The sequence below is a fragment of the Onychostoma macrolepis genome, chromosome 23, assembly GCF_012432095.1.
Source record: "Onychostoma macrolepis isolate SWU-2019 chromosome 23, ASM1243209v1, whole genome shotgun sequence".
NCBI classification, from domain to species: Eukaryota; Metazoa; Chordata; class Actinopteri; order Cypriniformes; family Cyprinidae; genus Onychostoma; species Onychostoma macrolepis.
In genome coordinates this window covers 5,295,345-5,321,870 of record NC_081177.1, presented here as the reverse complement: position 1 = coordinate 5,321,870, position 26,526 = coordinate 5,295,345, and the positions used below count along the sequence as shown (strand labels likewise).

General features: G+C 38.1%; 1 protein-coding gene and 1 long non-coding RNA gene across 2 annotated transcripts; both read right to left on the bottom strand.

The window, feature by feature from the left end:
• Positions 1–1,059: 1,059 nt before the first annotated feature.
• Positions 1,060–4,554, bottom strand: LOC131532165 (uncharacterized). The gene is made up of 3 exons (XR_009268854.1): positions 4,251–4,554; positions 1,326–1,393; positions 1,060–1,198 (listed from the first exon to the last, which is right to left on the bottom strand). It is a non-coding gene; the product is annotated as an uncharacterized LOC131532165 (long non-coding RNA).
• Positions 4,555–8,304: 3,750 nt separating this feature from the next.
• LOC131532156 (uncharacterized) lies at positions 8,305–9,954 on the bottom strand. The gene is made up of 2 exons (XM_058763606.1): positions 9,764–9,954; positions 8,305–9,683 (listed from the first exon to the last, which is right to left on the bottom strand). The coding sequence occupies exon 2, from the start codon at positions 9,333–9,335 to the stop codon at positions 8,655–8,657; it is 681 nt and encodes a 226-aa protein (XP_058619589.1). The 5' UTR covers positions 9,336–9,683; positions 9,764–9,954; the 3' UTR covers positions 8,305–8,654.
• Between the last annotated feature and the right edge of the window lie 16,572 nt (positions 9,955–26,526).

Below are 26,526 nucleotides of genomic sequence, written 5' to 3'. Positions count from 1 at the left end.
CTCACATCCATCACAAATGAATCCAGATGAAAAACATAGCACGAAAAAACTGCATGTTTTATGAGCTTCCACATAGATATCCAACAAAACACCAGTTAAAACAAGATCAAATAATTTTGAATGCACCTAATTGCCTGATTATGATTGTGGTTCTGATTTTTTTTTTTTTTTTTTTTTCATGATATGGGCTGATTATTTTAATTCAAGTTGCTCCTCTGATACTGATTTTATTTCTGATTCTAATTTAATTCTGATTTTGAAACTATTTTTATAATACTTATTTTTATAATAGTATCTTAATTTGATACTATTATAAAAGTAATATTGCAATCCTGAATTAGTTTTTATTTGTATTAGTTTTTATATATTTAATTTTTATTTTAGTTAAAGTTTTAGTCATTTTATCATTTTTGTTTTTTTTAAATATGCGTATATAGTTTGTATTCATTTATATTTCAGTTTTAGTTATTTAATACAGCAGCAAGTTGAAGTATACAAAAATGAGAAATGTTGCATTGGCTATAGTAGCTGAAATAAAATAAGTTCAATAAAAATTGTAAACATTTTATTTATTCCAGCTTATTATTCTATTTATTTATCAGCAAAGTTTTTTTTTAATTTATTTTATTTTTTTTTTCATTGTTTTAGTTTTATTTAACTATTAATACCCCAGATTTTGATTTTAATTTTGTGCTGATTCTGCTGATTTCTTTCTGATTTAGGTTCTTCTGCTACTGATTTTAACAGTAATTCTGATTGTAGATGTTTTCACAGCTATCTGTAGATAAATGTTGCTCAACACATCCCTAAATCCAATTATTCAAAATAAAAAAAAAACGTACTATCAGAGGTGCTTGTACTTGTTATCTTGCTGAGATGTCTGACCTTTAGTATGTGTCAAATTAAGATTTTAAAGATAAAATGAGTCATTTCTGAGCACCTCGTGAGTTGAAATGGAAAAATAATGACTGTTGTCAAACAGGTTGTGTGAACGCAGCTCACTCACCTAACTTCAGCTGCAGCTGCAGACTGTCAGATTTTGGGTTGAAGGGTCTGGAGAACTCGATCCACATCTGGAAGGTCTGTCCTCTGCGGATGATCAGGTTGTCGCTGAAGTAAGCGTCTGTGTGATGCTCGCGTCGGTTCGGCCCATCCTTGGATTCCAGGAGGTCGACGGAATGAACCGTCAGAAGCATGTCTGTGAATGAGAGGAGAAACGTTTACATCTCCCTGAAAGCATCAAATCTCAGTGTTTTCCCAACAGTAGTGAACTCTTTTTTATGTAAATGAACTGCACTAGTCTCCCTCATCCTCTTCCTCCTCACCTGATGCCGACGGGGTCTCAGCTGCAGGAGCTCTGGCAGTGGGCCCTCCAGACATTTCTACAAGTAGGCTGAAGGATTGATAGAGAGAAAAAAATAAATAAATATGTTAAATGCTTTTTCAATCAATCAATCAATCAATCAATCAATCAATCAATCAATAAAAAATATAAAATTAGATGAATAAATATATATTCTATTTCTAATATTTTAATAAATTCTAACAAATAAATGAAACTTTGAACAAAAACTAAACACACACACACACACACACACACACACACTGAAGGATTAGGTCCCAACCTATCCGATATGCAATTTCCTGACCGGTCCTCTAACAGGAACGAGAAGAAAAGGTCAGACAAAATAGAAATTGACCAAGTGGTCCGAACTTGACTGAGCCAGGACGGTCACCGGGGGAAAGTACCTAAAACTTCTAACAACATCTATCCAAACAAGAGGTAATTATGCACTTGTTGATTGTGAGCTACATATGGATGATGGAGATGTAAATTATGAGTTTTAGACCTTTATACCGGTACAGAAATGCAACAACACACATGCATATAATAAAATGCAATAAATAAAAATTGTGAATAAATAAAAAAATTAACAAATACAATTCTAATAAATAAAAAAACTAACTATGTTAAATGCTTTTTCAATCAATCAACAGAAAATAGATATAAAAACCTTAATATTGTTTCTGATTCTAATATTTTAAACAATTCTAATAAATAAATACAAATCTGAATAAATAAAATGTAATAAATGCAATTATAATAAAAACATAAATAGAACTTCTAATAAAATGCAAATGAAATACAAATGAATATTAAATAAATAAAAGGAATTTTACTGCTTTTAATTATTTATTTAAATTTCACATCCTTCTTTTAATATTAAACAAGATGTTAACAAATAAGTAAACAAGATTGAATAAAGAAATAAGATAGAATGAATGAATGAATGAATAAAAAAATATTTAAAAATTATAAAATATAAATAAGGTTTGTAACTTTGGATAAAAGTGTCTGCCAAATGAGCAAATATAAATGTAAAATAAATATATTTAATTATTTATTTAAATTCCTCATCTTTGCATTTAATTCCAGGTTTACATTAGATTTGATCTTGAGTCATAAAATACTTGGTTCACCTACACTAGCAGAGGAAAGTTTGGACGTACTTGATTGAATGTAAGTTCATCAAGATTTAAACAAACTTTTCATCCGAAGGCTTCTGCTTACATGCTGTTTAAGTTTTATTTTCTAGACAAATATCAATTGTGCCTACATACGATTTCTTTAGTCAAGCCAGACAGAGAAGGAAGTGTTCCTAGAATGCACATTCAGCACTTTAAAGTTATTAACATATGGAACATTGTCATAGTAAAGAATCAGCAGATGCATTCAAACATCTAAATTGCTGGTTTTCAAATACTTCAACAAGTCTTCTACTGTTATGTTTCCTCAATGAAATGTCATGGCAAGGCCTGCTGACCAATCATTTGAACTCATGATTATCTCATGTATAATAAATTCATATAGCGATTAATGACAAACTCTTTGTCTTTGTGACTGTGAGCATTGCTTCTTTGTGTACAGCCATTACCGGGAAAACAGCTATTTTTAACGCTCCAAAAGCGGCACCTAGTGGCAAAAAGTGGACGGGCAATATGCTAGTGTTTCACATTGATGTCAACATGAAACAGCTTAAGATTCGTTTTAAAAACGACTCGTTTCAATTATTCACAGTCTACTCCTTCTTACAACAACAACAGACAATAACTTTATAGACGGTGCACTTTCAGATTTAAAACTTTGCAGGATATTTTCATTCACTTAGAGCTGTGTTACACACTGCATGAAAGGTAATTTTCAAAAATCCATAATAGGGGCATTTTAAAAATAAAGGTTCCAAATAGGAATTTTCAGAGTGGTGTCATAGAACAGGGGTGTCAAACTCAGTTCCTGGAGGGCCGCAGCCCTGCAGAGTTTAGTTCAACCCTGCTCCAACACACAAACCATGTAGTTTTCAAATAAGCCTGAAGGACTTGATTGGATCAGGTGTGTTTAATTAGGGTTGCATCTAAACTCCGCAGGGCTCTGGCCCTCCAGGAACTTTCCATTATGGAATGGAAAGATTCCATGGATGTTAAAGGTTCTTCAACGAATCCATGATGCCAATAAAGAACCTTTATTTTTAAGAGCATATAATAACTTTAATTTTTAAATAATCAATAAATAGGTCTCAATGTCAAGCATATTTAAATATAAATGCATATATAAAAATATATGGATCGAAGTTTAATGATGTTTTAAATTATCCTGTTTTGTAGTTTAACTAAGCTTAATCGGTTTTATATGAAGTATGTTAGAAATAATGTTGACAAGGCATATGATGACCTAAACACTGAAACATTTACAGTTTTGTTCTCATCTATATATTCTGAAGGTTTTATAGAAGCCTGGTTTTACAACATATTATTCCTAAAAATTATTAAAACTAACTGTTGATAGTTAGTTAGAAATGTTCTGTCACGGAGTGAAAATAAATATCCAAAATCCTTCTATAAAAACATTTGACAATCAACAAAATGAAACAAATTTGAACTTGGCTTTGTCCAGTGTTCAGATTCATTTTCTGGAAATGCAAGTTAGTGCATATTGAACTACATAATGCCTTATTTGCATATACTTCAACATAGCATATGAGAAAACTAGCACATTATAAATTTTGCAATTCTTAATTTAAGATATTCACCTGTTGTTTTGCCTTAATGCAACAATGGTGCTATATATATTTTCACTATATTCATTTTTGAATAAACTCGAGCTGTTGATCAATTAAGCGTAATGTTTATTATGAATTCTTAAAAAGTAATATAATAAATGTAAAAAAAGTAATAAATGCAATATTTGTTACCTGTGTGTCGGTGAAGTTTAGGTGCTCTGACAGACCGTCTGGTGTTTGTTCTGGTGAATGTTTGGCACTGAAGCACCTGCTCGCAGCTTTTATTTAAGTGTGTGTTGACACTCCTCCTTCATTACGGCTGATGAACAACATTCATGACACTTACAATCCAGAAAAGTGGATCTCTTCCTTCTGTTATTGAATTGAAAATTTTCCAAGAAAAACAAATCATCATGAATCATGAGCATCAGAATCAGATAAAAATATATGAATCACAAAAAGCAATTAAGTCATACAAACGCCATGACAATGAACACATTTCTGCTGCCTGAAAGCAATTACAAATTTGATCAACAAGAATATAAACCTTAAAAGTTGCATATTATTATTATTGTTTTTGTTGTTAAGCATGCAGAAATGTCAATATAATAATAATCTGTTTAACAAGAGTATAGGCATTATTATTGTTATTGTCATTTCTGATGCCTTATAAATTTGAATACTACTCCTAACGTCATTTTAAATAATAGTAGATTTGATTATTGTAAACAATAATAATTTTGTAATATGTATATATATGACCGTTATTATTATTGCCATTTTTGAAGCCTTATATATGCTAATGCTGTAATTTTAATAATAATAACAATAATAATAACGTGCAATTTTAAGGCCTATTGTGATGAAGGGTCAGAAACGTCTGGATCCATTTGCGATAAAACTTTAATGGTGCAAGATGGGCAGGGTCAAAACAACAGCGTAGAGAATCACAAAACACAATCCAAAATCAGTAACAGATACCAGGCTATGGTCGGGGCAGGCAGCAGAGAATCAAAGACGGAGAAGCAAGCTCAAAGGTCCAAAGGCAACAGGCAGGCAATCAGAGAAAAGTAAACAGTCCTAGGTCAATAAACGGGGAATCAAAGAATCAGAAGAAACGCTCAGAAATTGTGGCCGGGGCTAACAATACTTCGCAATGGTTGATGAGAAGAGCACAGCTTAAATAGGGAATGGAAATGACAAACACCTGGGGTAGGTAATCAGGCCAAGGCACGGGGCATGTGGGTAATGTGGTCCATAATGGTATTAGTACTCTGGTGAGGGTGCCCTCCGGAGAGAGCCACAGAGGTGCGGTTTGTGACAGAGCCCCCCTCCTGCGAGCGGCTCCTGAAGCGAGGTCCATCTTGACGCCGAGGTCTGCCACGGGGCCTGGGAGCTGGTCTTTCCGGATGGAAGTCAGAGATGAGCGTGGGGTCCAAGATATCCTGTGAACGGACCCAGGATCTTTCCTCAGGACCGTATCCCTCCCAGTCAATTAAGTATTGCAGATCCCTGCCTCGGCGTCGTGAATCGAGTATCTCTCGTACTCGGTAGGCCACCTCGCCGTCGATGATCAAGGGAGGGGTGTTGCTCTCCGCAGCCTCGTCCTGGTCCCTCTCTCCTCTCGGACCACCGGCGGGCTTGAGCAGGGACACATGAAATGTGGGAAAGATGCGATAGTTAGTGGGTAAAGCCAAACGGTAAGAAACAGGTGTTATTTGTCGGAGTATCTTGAATGGACCCATGTACCTTGGACTCAGCTTTTTACTGGGAAGCCGCAAGCGAAGATCTCGGGATGACAGCCAGACCCATTGCCCAGGTCTATACTCGGGGGCCCCCTCTCCTGTGACGATCAGCTTGTGCTCGGTTTCTTCGTACCGCCTATTGTAGGTGCACGTGAGCGGCGTTCCATACCTCTTCACTTCTCTGAAGCCAAGTGTTGACTGCAGGCAACTCCGAGGGTTCACCGGACCACGGAAACATGGGTGGTTGATATCCCAGGACACATTGGAAGGGTGTGAGACCAGTCGAGGGTTTTCGCAGGGAATTTTGTGCATATTCGGCCCAGATGAGAAACTGGCTCCAGTCCTGCTGATTCTGGTGACAGTATGAGCGGAGGAAGCGAGTGAGCTCCTGATTCAGACGTTCTGCCTGTCCATTAGATTGGGGGTGGTATCCTGAAGTCAGACTGACGTTGATGTTAAGATTGTTACAAAAGGCCTGCCATACCCGAGAGGTGAATTGTGGACCCCGATCTGACACGATGTCTTCTGGTAAACCATAGAACCGGAAGACTTGTTCCATTAAGACTCCTGCGGTCTGCCATGCTGTGGGGAGCTTGGGTAGAGGTACGAAGCGGCATGCTTTAGAGAATCGATCAATCACGGTCAGAATAGTCGTGAAATTACGGGAAGCGGGTAGATCTGTGACAAAGTCTATGGCAATGTGTGACCAGGGGCGTTGAGGTATGGGCAGTGGCTGCAACAGACCGGCTGGTCGTTGATGGGAAGATTTAGAGATGTTACAGGTGGGGCATTGTTGAATGAAATGGATGACATCAGCTTGTAGTGTGGGCCACCAGAAACAATTGGTAGTGAGGTGAGTGGTCGCTGTGATCCCGGGGTGGCCAGAACTAGGAGTGTCATGGATCCAATGTAGCACACGGTCACGTGGGTGCTGGGGTACATATGTGCGATCGGCTGGGCAGGTTGGTGGAGTGGGTTCGGTATTCTGAGCCTCCATAAATCTCAGTCATAATGTCCCATTGTACAGGAGCTATGATCAGAGTGGAAGGGAGTATGGGGTCGTGGCTGGGGTTCCCTTGGGATTGATCAAATTGTCTGGATAAGGCGTCTGCCTTGCCATTCTTGGAGCCTGGCCGGTAGGTGACTTTGAAATCGAAGCGAGCAAAGAACAGTGACCATCGAGCCTGCCTTGAGTTTAAACGTTTAGCCGTCTGGATGTACTCCAGGTTGCGATGATCTGGGAGCACTACAAATGGTAATTTCGCCTCCAACCATTGTCGCCATTCCTCGAGAGCGGCCTTCATGGCTAAGAGCTCTGTCCCCGACATCGTAGTTCTGCTCTGCTGCATTCAGTTTTCGAGAGAAGTAGGCGCAGGGAAATAGTTTGGCTGGGTTACCTTGACGTTGCGATAGTACAGCGCCTACCCCTGTGTTGGAAGCGTCAACCTCTACGATGAATTCCTTCTCTGGGTCAGGGTGGTGCAGAATGGGTGCAGTGGTGAATTTTTCCTTGAGGAGTTGGAAAGCTCTGACACTCTCTGGGGTCCACTGTAAGCGTTTGGTGGTCTTCTTGACAAGAGATGTGAGGGGAGCGGCAGTGATACTAGTGATACTCTAATAAACCGTTGATAGAAATTGGCAAACCCCAGAAAGCGTTGTAGTTCCTTCACTGTAGTGGGTTGTGGCCAATTGACGACAGACTGAACCTTACGATCGTCCATGGTTACCCCCTCAGAACTGATGATGTAGCCCAGGAAGGCCACCCGAGTTTGATGAAACTCACATTTCTGCAGTTTGGCATATAGCTGGTGTTCAATAAGGCGTTGAAGAACAGCTCTGACCTGTTGGACATGGGAATCGTAAGACTCCGAGTAAATCAGGATGTCGTCAATGTAGACAATGAGAAATTGATGCAACATGTCCCGGAATACCTCATTTATGAACGCCTGGAACACTGAAGGACTGTTGGCAAGCCCGAACGGCATGACGAGATATTCATAGTGCCCAGTGGTAGTGGAGAAGGCCGTCTTCCATTCATCCCCCTCTCTGATTCGGATCAGATTATAGGCATTGCGGAGATCCAATTTGGTGAAATATTTAGCTTTGCGCAGCTGTTCAAGTGCTGCTGGAATTTATGGTGATATCATTAAGGCTTCAGTAGTCGATACACGGCCAGAGCCCTCCATCCTTCTTTTTGACGAAGAAGAAACCCGCAGAGGCTGGTGAGGTAGAGGGTCGAATGAATCCCTTGGATAGTTCCTCCTTAATGTAGGCATTCATGGCTTCGGATTCGGGTTGAGATAAGGGAAATATCCGACCCCTGGTGGGCATGGCTCCCGGAACCAGATCTATGGCACAGTCATGGGCTCGATGAGGAGGCAACTGTGTGGCGTTCTTCTCACTGAAGGCGATGACTAAGTCTTGGTATTCAACAGGCAAGCCCGATTGGTTGGGTTCAACAGGCTGGGTAGTCAATGGAGAGGTCTTGGCGAGGGGTTTCAGACACTGTTGTTGACAGTTGGGAGACCACTGCGTTATTTGTCGGTCTGTCCAGGAGATAGTGGGGTTGTGCTTCTCCAGCCAAGGGAGCCCGAGAATTATGGGATGATGGGGGGACTCAATGACGAACAGTCGGATGGTTTCAGAATGTAGAGTGCTGGTTTGCAGGGTTAAATCCTGGGTGATGAGAGTTACGTTTCCAGGTCCTAAAGGACGTCCATCTAATGCTGCCACTGCCACCCGAGGTTCACATGTAAGGAGAGGAAGATCATGCAGTTTAGCAAACGATTCATCTATGAAGTTACCCGCTGCACCTGAATCAATAATGGCTTCGGTCTCAACCCATCTCTCCTTAATCTTTAAACAAACAGTTATTTTCAAAGATTCCCCAGAAGGTAAAGAACTCACCGAAGCAGGATTTTGGCGAACTGGTCTGGTGGGACAGGAAGCGCGGAGGTGTCCAGGTTGTCCACAGTACAAGCAAAGATGGTTCCGGATTCTTCTCTCTCTCTCTCTCTTCAGGGTGAAGGCGAGTTAAGCCGATCTGCATGGGTTCGGGGTCAGAGCTGAAAGAGGGTGACACGCTGGGGCGAGTGGAATAAGCACCTCGTCGGGCTCGCATCAAATTGTCTATGCGAATGGCAGTCTCCATGAACTGCTCCAGAGTCTTGCCCTCATCACGACATGCCAGCTCCGATTGTAGATCAGCAGTGAGTCCCTTTCGGTAGAGTAATTTAAGTGGATCCTCCTCCCAGCCTGTCTGTGCTGCCAGCGTGCGGAAAGTTAATGTGTACTCAGCGGCGGTGTCTTTACCCTGATGTAGACTGAGTAGATGCTCACCAGGCTCTTTCCCTCCCGCGGAATGCTCAAACACGTCTCGAAATTGGCGGAGGAAGTTTGCGTATGAGGGAAAGGTCATGCGCCTTCCTTCCCATATGGCGGTAGCCCAGTCCAACGCCTTACCAGTCAGTAGTGAACATAGAAATGAGACCTTGCTGTCGTCTGTGGAGTACAGATGGGGTTGTTGATTCATAAACAGAACACTGAAGCAAAAATTCTTTACACTTGGTGGTGGTTCCGTCAAATTTTTCAGGAAGGCTGAGACGTGGGTTAATGTTGGACAGATTTACACTAGAATCTGGGTGAGCAGATGCTGCGGCTGGAGGGGCTGATGTAGCAGAAGGTGGTGTGAGTGCTCGCATGCTTCTTACCAACTCCTCAGTGAGTGAGGTGAGCTTGAGGAATTGTTGTTGGTGGGCAGCTAGCATGGAAGCTTGAGAGGAAACTTCGGTGACCAGATGGTACAGAGTCGCTGGATCCTGTTGTGGCGAAGTATTCTGTGATGAAGGGTCAGAAACGTCTGGATCCATTTGCGATAAAACTTTAATGGTGCAAGATGGGCAGGGTCAAAACAACAGCGTAGAGAATCACAAAACACAATCCAAAATCAGTAACAGATACCAGGCTATGGTCAGGGCAGGCAGCAGAGAATCAAAGACGGAGAAGCAAGCTCAAAGGTCCAAAGGCAACAGGCAGGCAATCAGAGAAAAGTAAACAGTCCTAGGTCAATACACGGGGAATCAAAGAATCAGAAGAAACACTCAGAAATTGTGGCCGGGGCTAACAATACTTCACAATGGTTGATGAGAAGAGCACAGCTTAAATAGGGAATGGAAATGACAAACACCTGGGGTAGGTAATCAGGCCAAGGCACGGGGCATGTGGGTAATGTGGTCCATAATGGTATTAGTACTCTGGTGAGGGTGCCCTCCGGAGAGAGCCACAGAGGTGCGGTTTGTGACACCTATATTCTTGTTAAAATTATTATTATTATTATTATTATTATTACTGCTTTTTATTAATAACAATTTCTAAACATGGTAAAATGTTTTTTTTTTCATATCACTTATAAACTTTATTTTTATTTTTTATAACAATTATTGTTGTTGTTTTTTTTTTTTTTTTTTTACTAATGTTAATATTGACTTTATATCTACTTAAAAGTGAAGTACATTATTTCTGCTCCACTAGAGTCACTGTACAAAAATCGCAGAGGTATGTACCGTTTCACATATTTCTGTAATATTCTTCACCATTTTGTAGTATAAAATGGTGCATATTAAGGCCTAGATATATCTATATTGGCATATCTAACCTTTTGAACCTTCACACCCAAATAAGAAATGCGCACATATTAATATTAATCAAACATGCTTCCATAAAGCCCTCTGATGTCTTACATAAGGTGACACAGAAGAAGAAAAACCTGACACATTTCACAAAAACACTAAAAAAAAAAGTGAAAAGGAGGGATGATATTAGTATGAAGAAACAAGAAAAGAGGTGTGTGTGTTCTCTCATTTTGTGTCATTATTGTCATCAGTCTGGTATAATAAATGCTGAGTGTGTGTGAACGGGTGAGTCGATCTGGGTTATGCTGTCATATTCATAACAATTACACAGATGTTTATCAAACTCTTTCAGGCCAAATGATTGACCGCTTTACAAGAGTAGTTATATCCAATACTCCACGTCAAAGATGATTTACGACCATGATTTATGACCGGATTTATGAGCACCCTGTCAGCGTTGATTGACAGGTTGTCATATGTCAAATGTATACCTGGGTAGATTTCTGACCTGATTTATGGGTATATGACCCCTCTGTCACCCTGACTGTCACGTCACCGGGGTCCTGTCAGCCCTGACTGACATGACAGTAGGGGGTTTGTAAATCAAAAGATCTAAACAGATGACATTTGTTGGATTTATGAGTGGATTTACGTTGTTTTTATCACTCACCTGGTGCCATGGGGTTTTTATGGCGTTCCTTCCTGGCCTGTAGCTAACGCTCAGTCTTGGAGGTGTTGGGCCTCTTCTTGGTTCTGTAAAAAATGGCTGAGCAAAGAATGTGTATTGCCACCTTATGTTTGTTTGATCTGTATGTTATATGTTAATGCCTAGTCAGGGGGGTCTTCCTGGTTGTGGAAAAAGTGGCTGAGTAATGGGTGATGTGGTGGCTCCTTAAGAGGACCAATGTTTGTTTGATTTGTATGGCATATGTTATTGTCTAGACACCAATTTGTTCCTACCGGCTTGTCTACATCCGCCTCTGAATAAGGAAGATTGTCAGGACATCGGCTTTTCCAGGTATGGATCAAGAAAGGTGTCGTGTCTGAGGGTAGTTCTTTGTTTTTGGGGGGATGGAAGGCATCCAAACACGTGCCTAATGTCAAACCCCTAAACGGTTCAGTTCTGCTTGATCTATAGGCTAAATGTTGATAGCTAAGACATCACTGTTTTGATTGTATGAAAACTGAAACATAGAATTAAAGAATTCACCAATTGATGAAAATTTGTATATGCGTCTGAAAAAGGTGCTATGTCCAGGCAAGTTTTTCTTTATCATCTCAACGTGTGTATGCTAACACCTCTGTAGAATCAGAACAACCTATTCTGTAGGTTGAATAGATAAACTTATGAGAAGCAGTCTTAAGTTAAAAATTATTCAAACTGCCAACTATCCATTTACTTCTGACAGTGAAGGTGATTGTGGGGTCTAACTGACAGCGGACGACAGTATACTCTTTTTGCTTGTGTTAATGGCTTTACAGCATTCACTCATATAGATGTGCACAGAATCATGCTTTAGTTCAGTTCAGTTCATTTTATTTATAAAGCACAATAAAACAACAATGGTTGACAATTGTGCTGAACGACATTGTTTAAATGAAAAGTACATAACATGATATGCCAAGACAAACAAATAAACATTTTGAATAAGCCCTGCTTTAGACAAATAATCAACACTTTGGCTGATTATTTGGACTCTCTCTCTCTCTCTCACACACACAAATTTGAGCATACAAAATTTTAAGTATGAGCAAAAATGTTGTTTTTACTTTTTGTTGTTATTTAATAAATGTTTTCATTTGAATCTAGCCCGTAGATAGTATGTGTACTGTAAAGGAACAAATATACATTTCACTTAAAACTTCTCAGTAAAACAATTACACCTACGGTTTTAAACATGTTTAAAAGGTTTTAAACACATTGTGTGTCACTAAAGCAAGTCATGCTGTCTATTGTCTTTAAATTAAACTTTAATTTTATTCTTGAATTTCTTTAAAACAGCCTGATGATAATGCACCCAAGTGTTTTTCTCACACGAGTAGAAAACTCTTTGGATGTGTTTGTGACAAACACACAATTTTTTAAGTTTTTTTTTTTTTAAATGTATGACTGAACATTTCTCATTTGACAGACTTATGTTTTCAAATTATTTATTATTTCAAATTATGTTTAACAGCCACAGGGAATACATGTCGATTTCTATTGTTCATGAAAACTTTATTGCTGTACATTTCTCACCTAGAACACAAAACTTGTACATTTTGACTATTTTCTAGGTATCATGTCATTTTAAACGGTTTACTAAAAGATTAAAGCACCAGCATCTGTGCTTTTCAAAATGAAAGAGATATAAAATATAAGGATGTTTCAGTTTCACAGGTTTAACACCTCATTACTTGAAGACACGTACTGTATAAATCACAAAGTTTTTCACCATAGTAGGCCGACTCTGAAACCAGACCAAAAAATAAATAAATTTGCTTGAGACTTAGCTGTATGAAAATTGTTGTGTTTTTTCTTTCTATGATTTGTTCGTGTTCATCATATTCGTCAATATTTATGTGGATTTCCTTGATTTAATAAAATATTTAACTAAATGTTTGGGTAATGTGTGTGAGTATAGAATGTGGCACAAGGATCTTTGAAAAAATGTTATCCTAAAATATCCATGTAACACTCTGAATCATTTAAGATTGAGAATAATAATACAATTAACAAATTAACATTTTACAGGAGATGTGAATGTGAGTTCTTGGCTGATTTGTACATTATTAAATTAAAATAAATCTATTAGAAATTGTCATGAACTGAAGGTGTAAACAAAAACACTGTGCATTTAACAGCGAGATACTTTTAACGCCTTGTTCGCAAGAAAAACATAAGATTGTTGTGAGATATAAACCGCAAAGTTTTTCATAGCGTTACGCTTTGAAACCAGAACCGTTTTTAAGTTTCCATGACTTTGTTCGCTCTTTCTGTTTGAATTTGTGTACTGTGGTTTCTTATTTTCCCACCTAACTGTAATTGTCAGGCCTTACGCTTTGTCTCGTTAGCTCCTCTTTGTTCGCATAAGTCAATATTTCTACGAATTTGGTTGATTTAATAAAATATTGCGTATTCATTCGAGACATTTACGTTATTTTCTCATATCATCCTAGTTTATATCAGATATACAAGATTGTTTCTTATTAAATATTATTAAATTGCTAACAACAAACAAAAAAGTATCTTAGGCCTGACCAGCGTTTATGGCTTTCCTGATGACAACCCCGCCCCTGTACACCACGCAACAAGTTGAGGGTGGGTCCGAACGCTAAAACCAATGGCGACCGACCCCGATAAACTCAGTTACGGCGTCGCTACCAGGTTTGAAAGTGCAGACGGCGAGCTACTGTAAGGTCTTGTCAAACGTTATTTACATGTATCAACAGAATCAGCTTCAAGAAACCAATTCGCCTGAGCCTGTCTCGCTCTGCAATTTTTCTACTAATAACGCTTCGTCGGATCTGAACCATGAACCGGAAATTGAAACTGAAAGCGAAATTCCACAGTGCCGTCGTGGATTAAAACAGTCGGTCCAGATTCTAGGAAACGGCGACAACGTTCTATATCGATTAGGGGACAAAGTTTATCTCCTGGAGAGAATTGAATTCTGAAAAGGATGTCTGACGCTGCGCAAAAGCTAATGGAGCGCGACCGGAGAACTGGCTATGCTGCAGATGAGCAACTGGACTGTGACTGCGGTACGGGAAAACGTGTTTTGTAAAAGACGTCGTAGACCCCACGTTTAAACCACATTACGGAGGACAAATGATCGACCTGATGCGTAAGATCATCGCGACGGCGTGCGATCCAAATCACGATTGTACGGAAGATACCAAACGCGAAACAACCCTCAAGAACGAAATGAAAATTGTAAGAAGCCTGAAATATCCATGGCCTGATTTGACTAGCATGTTTCTTAACAGCAGGGAGCCGGTCTGTCTAATTACCAGAACATTTTTGGATGTGATGTCTGAATGTGAGGATGAGATGGACATTAATGAGGTTCTCTGTCTGTGTACGTCTGTGACAGATCTATGCGTGTTGTTGGCTGTTAACAATTGTGATTCTATGACATGCGAAATTGTTGCATCGCTGGTTGATTTTATATTTGAGCAAAACATGTTTGTCTGCAGAGATTTCCTTTTCTGGCTAGACCACCAGTTTGATGTCGTTACTACTGTTTGTGTGTAAATTTGATCATTTTCTTCACTCAATGTACGATTGTATACTCAACAATTATTGTTGAAATAAAAGGTTGACTCACCTAACTTGTTATTCTGTTCTCTGACTTCATAAAAATGTCTTTATTTAAAATATTTAAATGTAACGATTTCCACGGTACAGATAGCAAATTATTTTGTTTGTTGTTAGCAATTTAATAATATTTAATAAGAAACAATCTTGTATATCTGATATAAACTAGGATGATATGAGAATATAACGTAAATGTCTCGAATGAAGACGCAATATTTTATTAAATCAACCAAATTCGTAGAAATATTGACTTATGCGAACAAAGAGGAGCTAACGAGACAAAGCGTAAGGCCTGACAATTACAGTTAGGTTGGAAAATAAGATAAGGATGGTGAAACCACGGTACACAAATTCAAACAGAAAGAGCGAACAAAGTCATGGAAACTTAAAAAACGGTTCTGGTTTCAAAGCGTAACGCTATGAAAAACTTTGCGGTTTATATCTCACAACAATCTTATGTTTTTCTTGCGAACAAGGCGTTAAAAGTATCTCGCTGTTAAATGCACAGTGTTTTTGTTTACTCCTTCAGTTCATGACAATTTCTAATAGATTTATTTTAATTTAATAATGTACAAATCAGCCAAGAACTCACATTCACATCTCCTGTAAAATGTTAATTTGTTAATTGTATTATTATTCTCAATCTTAAATGATTCCTAGTGTTACATGGACATTTTAGGATATCATGTTTTTAAAGATCCTTGTGCCACATTCTATACTCACACACATTACCCAAACATTTAGTTAAATATTTTATTAAATCAAGGAAATCCACATAAATATTGACGAAAATGATGAACACGAACAAATCATAGAAAGAAAAAACACAACAATTTTCATACAGATAAGTCTCAAGCAAATTTATTTATTTTTTGGTCTGGTTTCAGAGTCGGCCTACTACGGTGAAAAACTTTGTGATTTATACAGTACGTGTCTTCAAGTAATGAGGTGTTAAACCTGTGAAACTGTAACAAACAATATTCAACATAAGCTAGAATCCAAAACTGTGAGCTTGTTTTACGTTCTGTAGATTATCTCAGTATGAAATCTCAGTTCACTTGCATTTTCAGGCTAACAGCTGAAATGTGGACTTAAGCTAAACCTATTTTTCAGTCCTTTAGGTTTGGTGAAATATGTTATAAAATTCAACAACAGGCATGACAACTTTGTAAACACTTAACAACTAATATTTAAGCTAAATACATGATATTTAGAAGGGAAAAAAAAATATATATACTACAATATTTCAAGGGACTGTGCTGTAGAATACAATAACTTCATGCCGCATTGTTTTAATAAAAGTGGATCAGTTATAAAGACAATCATGACGACACACAGCTGCTGTTGTGCGTGTTTCCCCAGGATCAAATCTTTTGGTCAGATAAATACCTAAAACGTGTGTCTGTGTGCTGGTGCAGACCATCTAAAATGGTGAAAAACATGCACCTTTCAATGAATTAACTACATGACATCTGTGATTTATTTATTAAAGTCATGTTTAGAGACGCGTACAAAGAAAATAGTGTTTCCACACCATCTTCAACTTGTAATGTGCAACTTTGTGTTCTACATGAAATAGATGTACATGTAACAGAGAAACTGTAAGATCTGTGTGTCTCGTGGCCGCTTTGTAGACAGACCAGAAAAGCTCTACAGTACATCACAATCTCGGTTTAAACAATCTCTTGTAGAAGGACTATCCTTTTATTTTCTTATAATGTATTTGTTCATATTTTCCAGCAAACACTCGTGACATGATTGACCAGATTCTGAGAATAGTCTTCATCTAAAAACAATGAAAAGTATAGAGTGGTATCAGCTAGTGGGGTAGGCCATCAAAATCAGCATTAAAACTTTAACAAATTTAGAAGAGAGGATTTCAGTATTAGGTATTTGTTATACTGATACATATTTCTGTTGGGCAAACATATTTCCTGTATAAACGACTATGTCTATAACCTTTTCAAAGGGAATGTAGTATAATGTCATGGTTCTTAATTGCAGTCACATTACCTACGCTTTAATCTCAAGCTGAAATGTTGAAACGAGGACGAAAACTAAAATGTGCACATCTGAACAAGAGCTCTAGATGTAGTGGCGCTAGAAAAAAGTAATTTAAAACAACATTTACAAAAATATACCCAGATGATCATGATCAATATACCTTTTCAAGACTGTGTACGACCTCAAACTTTACTGAATGTGTAGCTTTGAGCACAATGGTAAGATAAGTGTAAAACAGCATGCCTTAATTTTTGTGTCGATACTTAATGGGGTCTCACATCAAATAGATGAATAATCGTCCTAAAAAGAAATACCGACTTAGTCAAACACTCTCAAGAAATTTTCTTAATTTTCATTTATTTCTGTAAACACTGAATGCTGATGGCTCTCAGAGAGAAGGCCTCACCTACAGTACAGTCATAGTAGTGACATATACAGTCCAACAAACAAAATGTGAGCCGCGTCGTCCATAATCCTGATCGTCTGAGTAAAATGTCAGTCACAATAGATCAAGAGGAGGATTTCTGTATTCTGTATGCATTATAGCAATTTTTCTTACATGTATACATTTTTGCATTTTGTAATTCAATGATTTTTAGTCAATTTGCTTTGCGCAAAGATAATTCCTATGTAAAGATTATGTTTGAATTCTTTCTATAACATTTACAAAAGCGTTGAACATCATAGTTCTCAAAATATGTTTGCATTACATCAAATAAATATGACAGAAGTGGAGAAACAAAGAGGTTTAATACATGCACACATTGTAGATGCTTGCATACAACTGAGATGTTGCTTTATTTGAGTCAAAGAAGATGGCGACAGTGACTGATGACATTCTTTAATGTTTAATGTCGTTGTGTTGAAAAAGATTCTGTGGACAAACACCTCGAGGGAAATAATTTGAAATGGAGCTTTGTCAAAATAATAAAAAGTTCAGTCAAATGTTCAATCATTTTCTTAAATTAATAAGTATATGCTCGTCATGCTCTCTTTCCCATGCAAGGATTAGCATGAGCTTGCGGAGGAATCTTAAAACAAATACAGCCGAACAAACGAAATGTGAATTGTGACATCTGCTATCTGAGCAAGATGACTAAATCCAGTCATCCTTTCACAATTGTTTATGAAACAGATTTCCCGAATTCTATATGCATTATGAACATTTTCTTGTCTTGCTATACACTCTTTCTTAGAGATTTGGTCTCTTGAATGTATGAAAGGTTATGGATTAAATTTATCAATACAAGAGTGTGGACATTTTAACATGCTCAAACTTAAATGAATGTGCAGCTTTCAGTGCAATAATTTGATTTATTTCAGTTGTAATAGTCTTAAGGGTAAAACAGCTAGACTTAATTTTCGTGTTGATGATTCGTGTGTTCGCACATCATGGACAGACACAAAGTTGCACTAAAAGAAATTTCTCAAAAAGATTTTCATTTATTCCTGTTATGATGACAGCTCACAAAGAGGTGTCTTCACCTAAAAACATACACAGTCCAACAAAAAATTGTGAACGGCCATCTGAAACCTTGATAATATGACTAAATCTAGTAATGTAAAAAAAATGTTATTTACAAAACACTGTGATTCTTAGATGAGACGCATCCCTGACAAAATCTGTTGGCATGCAAAAATACTCGTAAATGTTTTAGCACAGCTATTTACACACATAGTACGAGAACTGTAGCCTACTTTGTATCGATTGTCATAGTAAATTCATTACCAGTTTATTAGGGTCAAAAGGAAATGATGATAATAGTTGAAACATCCTTATATTTTATATCTCTTTCATTTTGAAAAGCACAGATGCTGGTGCTTTAATCTTTTAGTAAACCGTTTAAAATGACATGATACCTAGAAAATAGTCAAAATGTACAAGTTTTGTGTTCTAGGTGAGAAATGTACAGCAATAAAGTTTTCATGAACATTAGAAAACGACATGTATTAAACATAAATTGAAATAATAAATAATTTGAAAACATAAGTCTGTCAAATGAGAAATGTTCAGTCATACATTTAAAAAAAAAAAACTAAAAAATTGTGTGTTTGTCACAAACACATCCAAAGAGTTTTCTACTCGTGTGAGAAAAACACTTGGGTGCATTATCATCAGGCTGTTTTAAAGAAATTCAAGAATAAAACTAAAGTTTAATTTAAAGACAATAGACAGCATGACTTGCTTTAGTGACACACAATGTGTTTAAAACCTTTTAAACATGTTTAAAACCGTAGGTGTAATTGTTTTACTGAGAAGTTTTAAGTGAAATATATATTTGTTCCTTTACAGTACACATACTATCTACGGGCTAGATTCAAATGAAAACATTTATTAAATAACAACAAAAAGTAAAAACAACATTTTTGCTCATACTTAAAATTTTGTATACTCAAATTTGTGTGTGTGTGTGTGTGTGAGAGAGAGCAACCTGATCTCACAGAATTCCGTGTAATGACCACGGACTTAATTAACCCCGAATCTGTGGTGGCATCACGGAATCGCCGAAAATTCCGTGATGGGCTCACAGAAGGCATCAGCCGTGGTCCATGCACGGATTCACTGGTTCAACACCAGCGCTGCATCGGACCACGTAAAAAGAGTGACTCCGATGCAGTTATACTTTCACTGGAGTACCTGACCCCACCCCTACCCTAAACCTACCCAGTTCTGAACAATAATGATAACGATAAATTATCACGTCGGCATATTTAAAGTGTTGAACCAGTGAATCCGTGCCTGGAGCACGGCTGATGCCTGTCACTGACTTACATTGGTATCACTTCTGTGAGCCCATCACGGAATTTTCGGCGATTCCGTGATGCCACCACAGATTCGGAGGTTAATTAAGTCCGTGAACATTACACGGAATTCTGTGAGATCATGTTGGAGAGAGAGAGATAGTCCAAATAATCAGCCAAAGTGTTGATTATTTGTCTAAAGCAGGGCTTATTTAAAATGTTTATTTGTTTGTCTTCTCATATCATGTTATGTACTTTTCATTTAAACAATGTCGTTTAGCACAATTGTCAACCATTGTTGTTTTATTGTGCTTTATAAATAAAATGAACTGAACTGAACTAAAGCATGATTCTGTGCACATCTATATGAGTGAATGCTGTAAAGCCATTAACACAAGCACAAAGAGGATACTGTCGTCCGCTGTCAGTTAGACCCCACAATCACCTTCACTGTCAGAAGTAAATGGATAGTTGGTGGTTTGAATAATTTTTAACTTAAGACTGCTTCTCATAAGTTTATCTATTCAACCTACAGAATAGGTTGTTCTGATTCTACAGAGGTGTTAGCATTCACACATTGAGATGATAAAGAAAAACTTGCCTGGACATAGCACCTTTTTCAGACGCATATAAACATTTTCATCAATTGGTGAATTCTTTAACCCTCTAAGCGCCAAAGTCGCAAAATTGCAACAAGACGTCATACTTCATTAAACAAACTGTAGTTCCTAATATGGTGTAGTATCTCATTTGTATTCCCTACCACTAGATGGCAGACATGTAGTACTTCGATTCTAGCCCAAAATTGTTCGAGGAAATAGCAGAGCAAGTGAGCTATCGTGTCATTGATGCGGAAGCAGTTCAGTTCTTAGCGTCTGGGTAAATTGTGAGATTTGTGAGAGAAAATCGCCAAATGGCTAATAAAAAGTTGTACTGTGAGGATGTGTTGCAAATGTTATTCGCCTGTTCTGACTCTGAAGGGGAATATTTGCCTTTGGAAATGACGATCGGCCGTCTAATGATCGCGCATCTCCCGGTACATCTTTGCATGCGCAATGGCGCCGCCGTAAATGGCGAGAGTGTTCACAAAGCACCATCAAGTGATAATTTCGAGCCTTGCCCAACGGGGATGAGGGTGGCAGGGGTGGACGTGGTCTTAGTGTCCATAGGAGAAGTATCGCGTTGCTGATGGTCGGCCAGACTGCGACTTTTTTTCTGATCACGCGCTCAAAGGGCCGCCGGCAGACAGTACAGGTGCAGTCAGTGAGGGGCAGGTCTGTGCGCTGTGCCATGCAATGAGAGGTACCATACTCTCAAGAACTATAAACTGTCACCTAGATACCTGATTGGGCAGATAGCTGGTCAACTGTTAAAAAAAATAGGTACATGTATTTTACTATGGCACAGTAATATAGTAATAATGTACTACTTTCTCCTGTTTTACTGTTGATTTCCTCTTTTCATGATCATTTGGAATGAGGATAAAAGACAAAAAAAAAAACATGCAAATAAGTTCAAACATCCATTCAATATCTATTATTTCCTGAATATTACTGATGAACTGATCAAAAGTAGGCTACTGTTCACATGCGTTTTACACATAGTATAGTAATATAGTAATAATTTAGTACTTTCTCCTGTTTTATTGTTGGTTTCCTCTTTTCCTGATCATGTGGAATGAGGATAAAAGACAAAAAACCTAAAAACATGCAAATAAGTTCAAATATCAATTCAATATCTACTATTTCCTGAATATTATGAAATTCAAGAGGACCGCCCCTGATGACATCATAATATGCAAATTAGATGAGTATATTTACACCCCACATAAACTTTAGGTCATGCCCAACATTTTTCTAGTTTACAGTAGATCTCTATCTTTAAACCCTTTCAAGCTACAAGCTTGATGTCAAAATCCAGCATTTTTTCAAAAACCCTGGCGCCTAAAGGGTTAATTCTATGTTTCAGTTTTCATACAATCAAAACAGTGATGTCTTAGCTATCAACATTTAGCCTATAGATCAAGCAGAACTGAACCGTTTAGGGGTTTGACATTAGACACGTGTTTGGATGCCTTCCATCCCCAAAACAAAGAACTACCCTCAGACATGACACCTTTCTTGATCCATACCTGGAAAAGCAGATGTCCTGACAATCTTCCTTATTCAGAGGCGGATGTAGACAAGCCGGTAGGAACAAATTGGTGTCTAGACAATAACATATGCCATACAAATCAAACAAACATTGGTCCTCTTAAGGAGCCACCACATCACCCATTACTCAGCCACTTTTTCCACAACCAGGAAGACCCCCCTGACTAGGCATTAACATATAACATACAGATCAAACAAACATAAGGTGGCAATACACATTCTTTGCTCAGCCATTTTTTACAGAACCAAGAAGAGGCCCAACACCTCCAAGACTGAGCGTTAGCTACAGGCCAGGAAGGAACGCCATAAAAACCCCATGGCACCAGGTGAGTGATAAAAACAACGTAAATCCACTCATAAATCCAACAAATGTCATCTGTTTAGATCTTTTGCTTTACAAACCACCTACTGTCATGTCAGTCAGGGCTGACAGGACCCCGGTGACGTGACAGTCAGGGTGACAGAGGGGTCATATACCCATAAATCAGGTCAGAAATCTACCCAGGTATACATTTGACATATGACAACCTGTCAATCAACGCTGACAGGGTGCTCATGAATCTGGTCATAAATCATGGTCATAAATCATCTTTGACGTGGAGTATTGGATATAACTACTTACAAGTAACAAGCTACAGATGAGGTTTGCATATTAAAATAATACCATATCTGCATTCACCTTCTTCTCAATGCCAGTGGAGCAGAAGTACACACTTGAATTGATTGTTATTGTAAAGAAAAGACAAGGAATTTTATTAAAGGTAAAGTAAGATTAAAGAGTGAAACTAATTTACTGTCAAAGCCTTTGAACTTATTGTTTGACCACTTTTATCTGTTTTACATAAATTTTTAGAAGTTTTAAAAACTTCAGCTGTTTTAAGAGGCATGCAGATCAAAACATGTTAAAACATTAAGAAATGTACTTTATAAAATAAATGGTTAAAAGCAATCAAATTCTTAAAGTGTCTGCTAAATTCATAAATGTAAATGTAAAAATTATTATAGACATAATAATTGTGTAAAAACAAACAAACAATTTAAAATAACTTCTCTTAAAGGCTATATCTGCCATTAAAGGCCATTAAAACTGGTGAAAAGAGGGGAACATATTTGGGTTACTTCCGCTTCGCTACTGTTCGGACGCTCTTGCTTACTGCTCTGCACTTTGCTCCCTGTTTATGTACTTTTCTCAGATTTTTCTAAGATTTTAACATCAGCAGATCAGCACAGTGCTCAAACAATACAGTCACAAACACCAAACTAAAGACTTTTTGGGACTGGAATAATACTACGAAAAATAAGACTCTTTGCCTCCCACTGCCAGGAGCTTACATTCCAGAGACGAGAAAACAGCTGCCGACATTCAAACAGACGAAAAAGAAAATGCCTCTTGTGGAATCTACTTGCTGCATGAACTGCCACAGACTTCTACAAAGGATTGCGGTTCTTGAAACAAAGTTACTTGCTGGACTTCCAAAACAGGCGGAACACACAGCAGATCGTCATCATGGACCCCCTCAGCATACAGCCGGTGAGTCCTGTGAATCTAGTGAATCTCAACAGTTTATACCAAGTGTAGAGGAACAAGCTGAAACTGATCGACAGACTAATCGATGGCACAGGACCCAAAGGCACTCGAGACATCAGATCGTCACGAATATCTCGTATCCTCTACCCCAGATACGGCTATGACAAAGCTTGCAAACACTGGTATTCTACCACCCCCTATACATCTTGAGAACAGATTTGAAGCATTAATGAATGTGGGTGAGGAATCCCCAAATGTGACTGAACATAGATCAGCCAGCAGCTAACATTGCTACTAACAGGCGCTCAAGGTCGAGCAGACAGCAGCATTCAGCTCAGAGCACCGCTGAGCCCAGAACTCTGATAGTGGGTGACTCTATTATCAGAAACATCAGTAGCAGGACTACAACTACATGCTGCTTTCCTCAAGCATCCGTCTCTGATGTGAACAGGAACTAACATGTTTTCATGGCTGCTTGACAGTTGACAGTTCTAAATGCAGTTTAAAACCCTGACTTGTGTGAATTTTGTCATTTTATATCTATAAACATTAAATAAGCATCATATTAAATACATACAATTAAATAGTCTACAGTCCATGGCCCTGCAGAACTGTCATGATTAAACAAAAAATATTATTATGGCTGCAATTACAAATAAAAATGATTATTAAATTAGACAACAACGAATTTCATTAATGATTAGTTGGGTCTGTGTGCTGTGCACAAAGAGTTTTTGTTGAGCTCACTTTACAGTAAGAAAACACATTGTTTTTGAGTATAAGGCATAGCATATATGTAGAGCAAGTGACTTTAAAAGCATCTCTGAAACTGTCTTTCTTGTATCAGATACTGACAAGTCCTAAACCCAAAATTGTGTTTTACTGATCACAGCTTGACTTTTCTCCAGAGTGAATTCGTAGATGATGATCTTGACGCTCTCTGCCCGTGTGAAACTCTTTCCACACTCAAGGCAGGTGTACGGTTTCTCTCCGTGTGAACTCTCATGTGCACATTAAGGATTCCTGTATGCAAAACTCTTCCCACACTGAGTGCATGTGTACGGTTTCTCTCCAGTGTGAACTTTAGGTGATCCTTAAGGTAATGTTTACCAATGAAACTCTTCTCACACTGAGGGCACGTGAACGGCTTCTCTCCAGTGTGAGTTCTCATGTGAATATTAAGTCTTCCTTGGCGTGTGAAACTCTTTCCACACTCATTGCACGTATAAGGCTTCTCTCCGGTGTGAGATATCATGCGTGTCAAGGTGTCCTCTTTAGAGAAAATCCTCCCACACTCAGTGCATGTGTACGGTTTCTCCAGTATGAATTTTCAGGTGATTCTTAAGATATAGTTTAAAACTGAAACTCTTTCCACATTGAGGGCACAGGAAAGGCTTCTCTCCAGTATGGACTCTCATGACTCTCATCATCGCTTAGTTCTTCATCAGCTGTGGTTTCTCTTTTCATCTCCGTTAGGTTCCTGCAGTCCTCTAGCTTCACTGAGCACATCTTAAGTGGTGTCTGCTCTTCTTCAGCATTACAGTCTGAACCCAAAGACTCTGTGGAGATTTGATCGGTAGATTCATGACTGTCACACACACTCTCTTGAGTGTCAGTGTAACAAAGTAAACTGAGGCTGATCTCTGAGTCCTGTGTGTTTCTGGATCTCCATTCAGAAAGCTGATCTCTGATGCTCCAGGCTGAATCTGTTCCATCAGTCACACCCACTGGATCCTTTTCCATCTCCTAAGAAACAAAGAATCACAGTGGCAATAAATTTATATAATGACTGCCGCCCTATTAAGATAAAAAAAAACTATTTTAAAGAACAGAAACTGCTGGCAGACAGGATGTACAAAAAGCAAGAAACATTTTGTTGTTGTTGGAGCCATGTTCGGTCATTATGTCTGACAGGAATGCTTAAAGCTTCTACTAGCACTTACAATATTTTCTTAGCAAATACTGGTTTCAGTCTGCAACGAAGTGTGCCAATGTTTAATCTTAAGGACATTTATGTTCATTTTTATTTATTGAACAAGTTTTGTACTGGTTTGCACTGGGTATAAACAGATCTTGAAGCAAAGCCAGTTGAAAACGGTTTGAAACGTGAGAATGGAATCAATGGATCAATTTAAGGAGTTCAGCGGAAAGAAAGGAAAAACTGAAAAGACAAGCACACACAGTCATTCGGGACTAAGTGAATCTTTTTCATGTAAGTTACAAACCTCTCTGCTCAGTTTTTTGTCTCTCTCCATCAGTGACGCCCTTCTGCTGAAAGATTTACGTAATGAAACCATCAATATCCAGCATGGACAGATATATTATATCCTTCATTTACCATTTTTCCATTTTAAACGTGCTATTCTTAAAATTATGCGGGTTTCTTCGGAAACTAGCACTGTCTGAACTGTAAAAAATGTCTGCTGCTGCTGCTTCGTTTCCTTTACAGAGGAGTTTAAACTACAAAATCGGACATTACTGCCACCTATTGGGACTATGGTCCACAATCACAGCAGCGTTGGAAAACCTTTGTGAATCATTTGTTTCGGGAAAGGGGTTCGAAGAGTTTCAAATTGCTAAAGTCACGTAATTTCATTAACCAAGGTGTGTCTTTTACTTGATCTCGGATTAGTTTTATTTGTGTACATTTTTAATGAAACATAAAAGACTGCTGTCTGAGGTTGGCCCGTTTACACAAGCTCTACATAAAGTAAACAAAACGCTGTAATATACACCTGCAAATTAATAAAAGACCACATACTTCATATGTAATGTTGGTGAGTTGTTAATTGCATTTAATACCCCTGCTGAAAAAACAATAGAACCCTGCCCAAAACACAATAGAAAATGTAATGGTTTTATTGGTTATAATGGGAATTGTATTGGTTTTAATGGAAACCATGGTGTCTACTGGTATGTGATGGATTCTATTGGTGGGATGTTAAATCCTATTGGAAAAAATGCCCAAAACACACTACAAAAAGGAATTTTGTAATGGTTTTACTGGAAAAAAAAACTAATTTATAATGGTATTTTAATGGAAACCATTAGAATTTCTGTGATGGTTTCTATTGGGCTTCTATTGTTTTTTTTTTTTTAGCAGGGTGGGCCCAGGCTTCGTGTTCAGCTTTTCCAGTATCCACACTAAGCTCCACAGCGTCCAGAGCTAAGAGTCAGTCAGTCAGAGTCAGAGATTATTGTCATTTTGTTTATACATCCTGTACACAGAGAAACGAAACAGTGTTCTTCTGGGGTCATAGCGCTGCATAAGACAGCAAATGACAAGGACAACAAAAACAAAAACAAACTGTAGCTACATGGCTTAAATTATATTAAATAGGTTCTGTGTTCATCTGCTTCTCTGC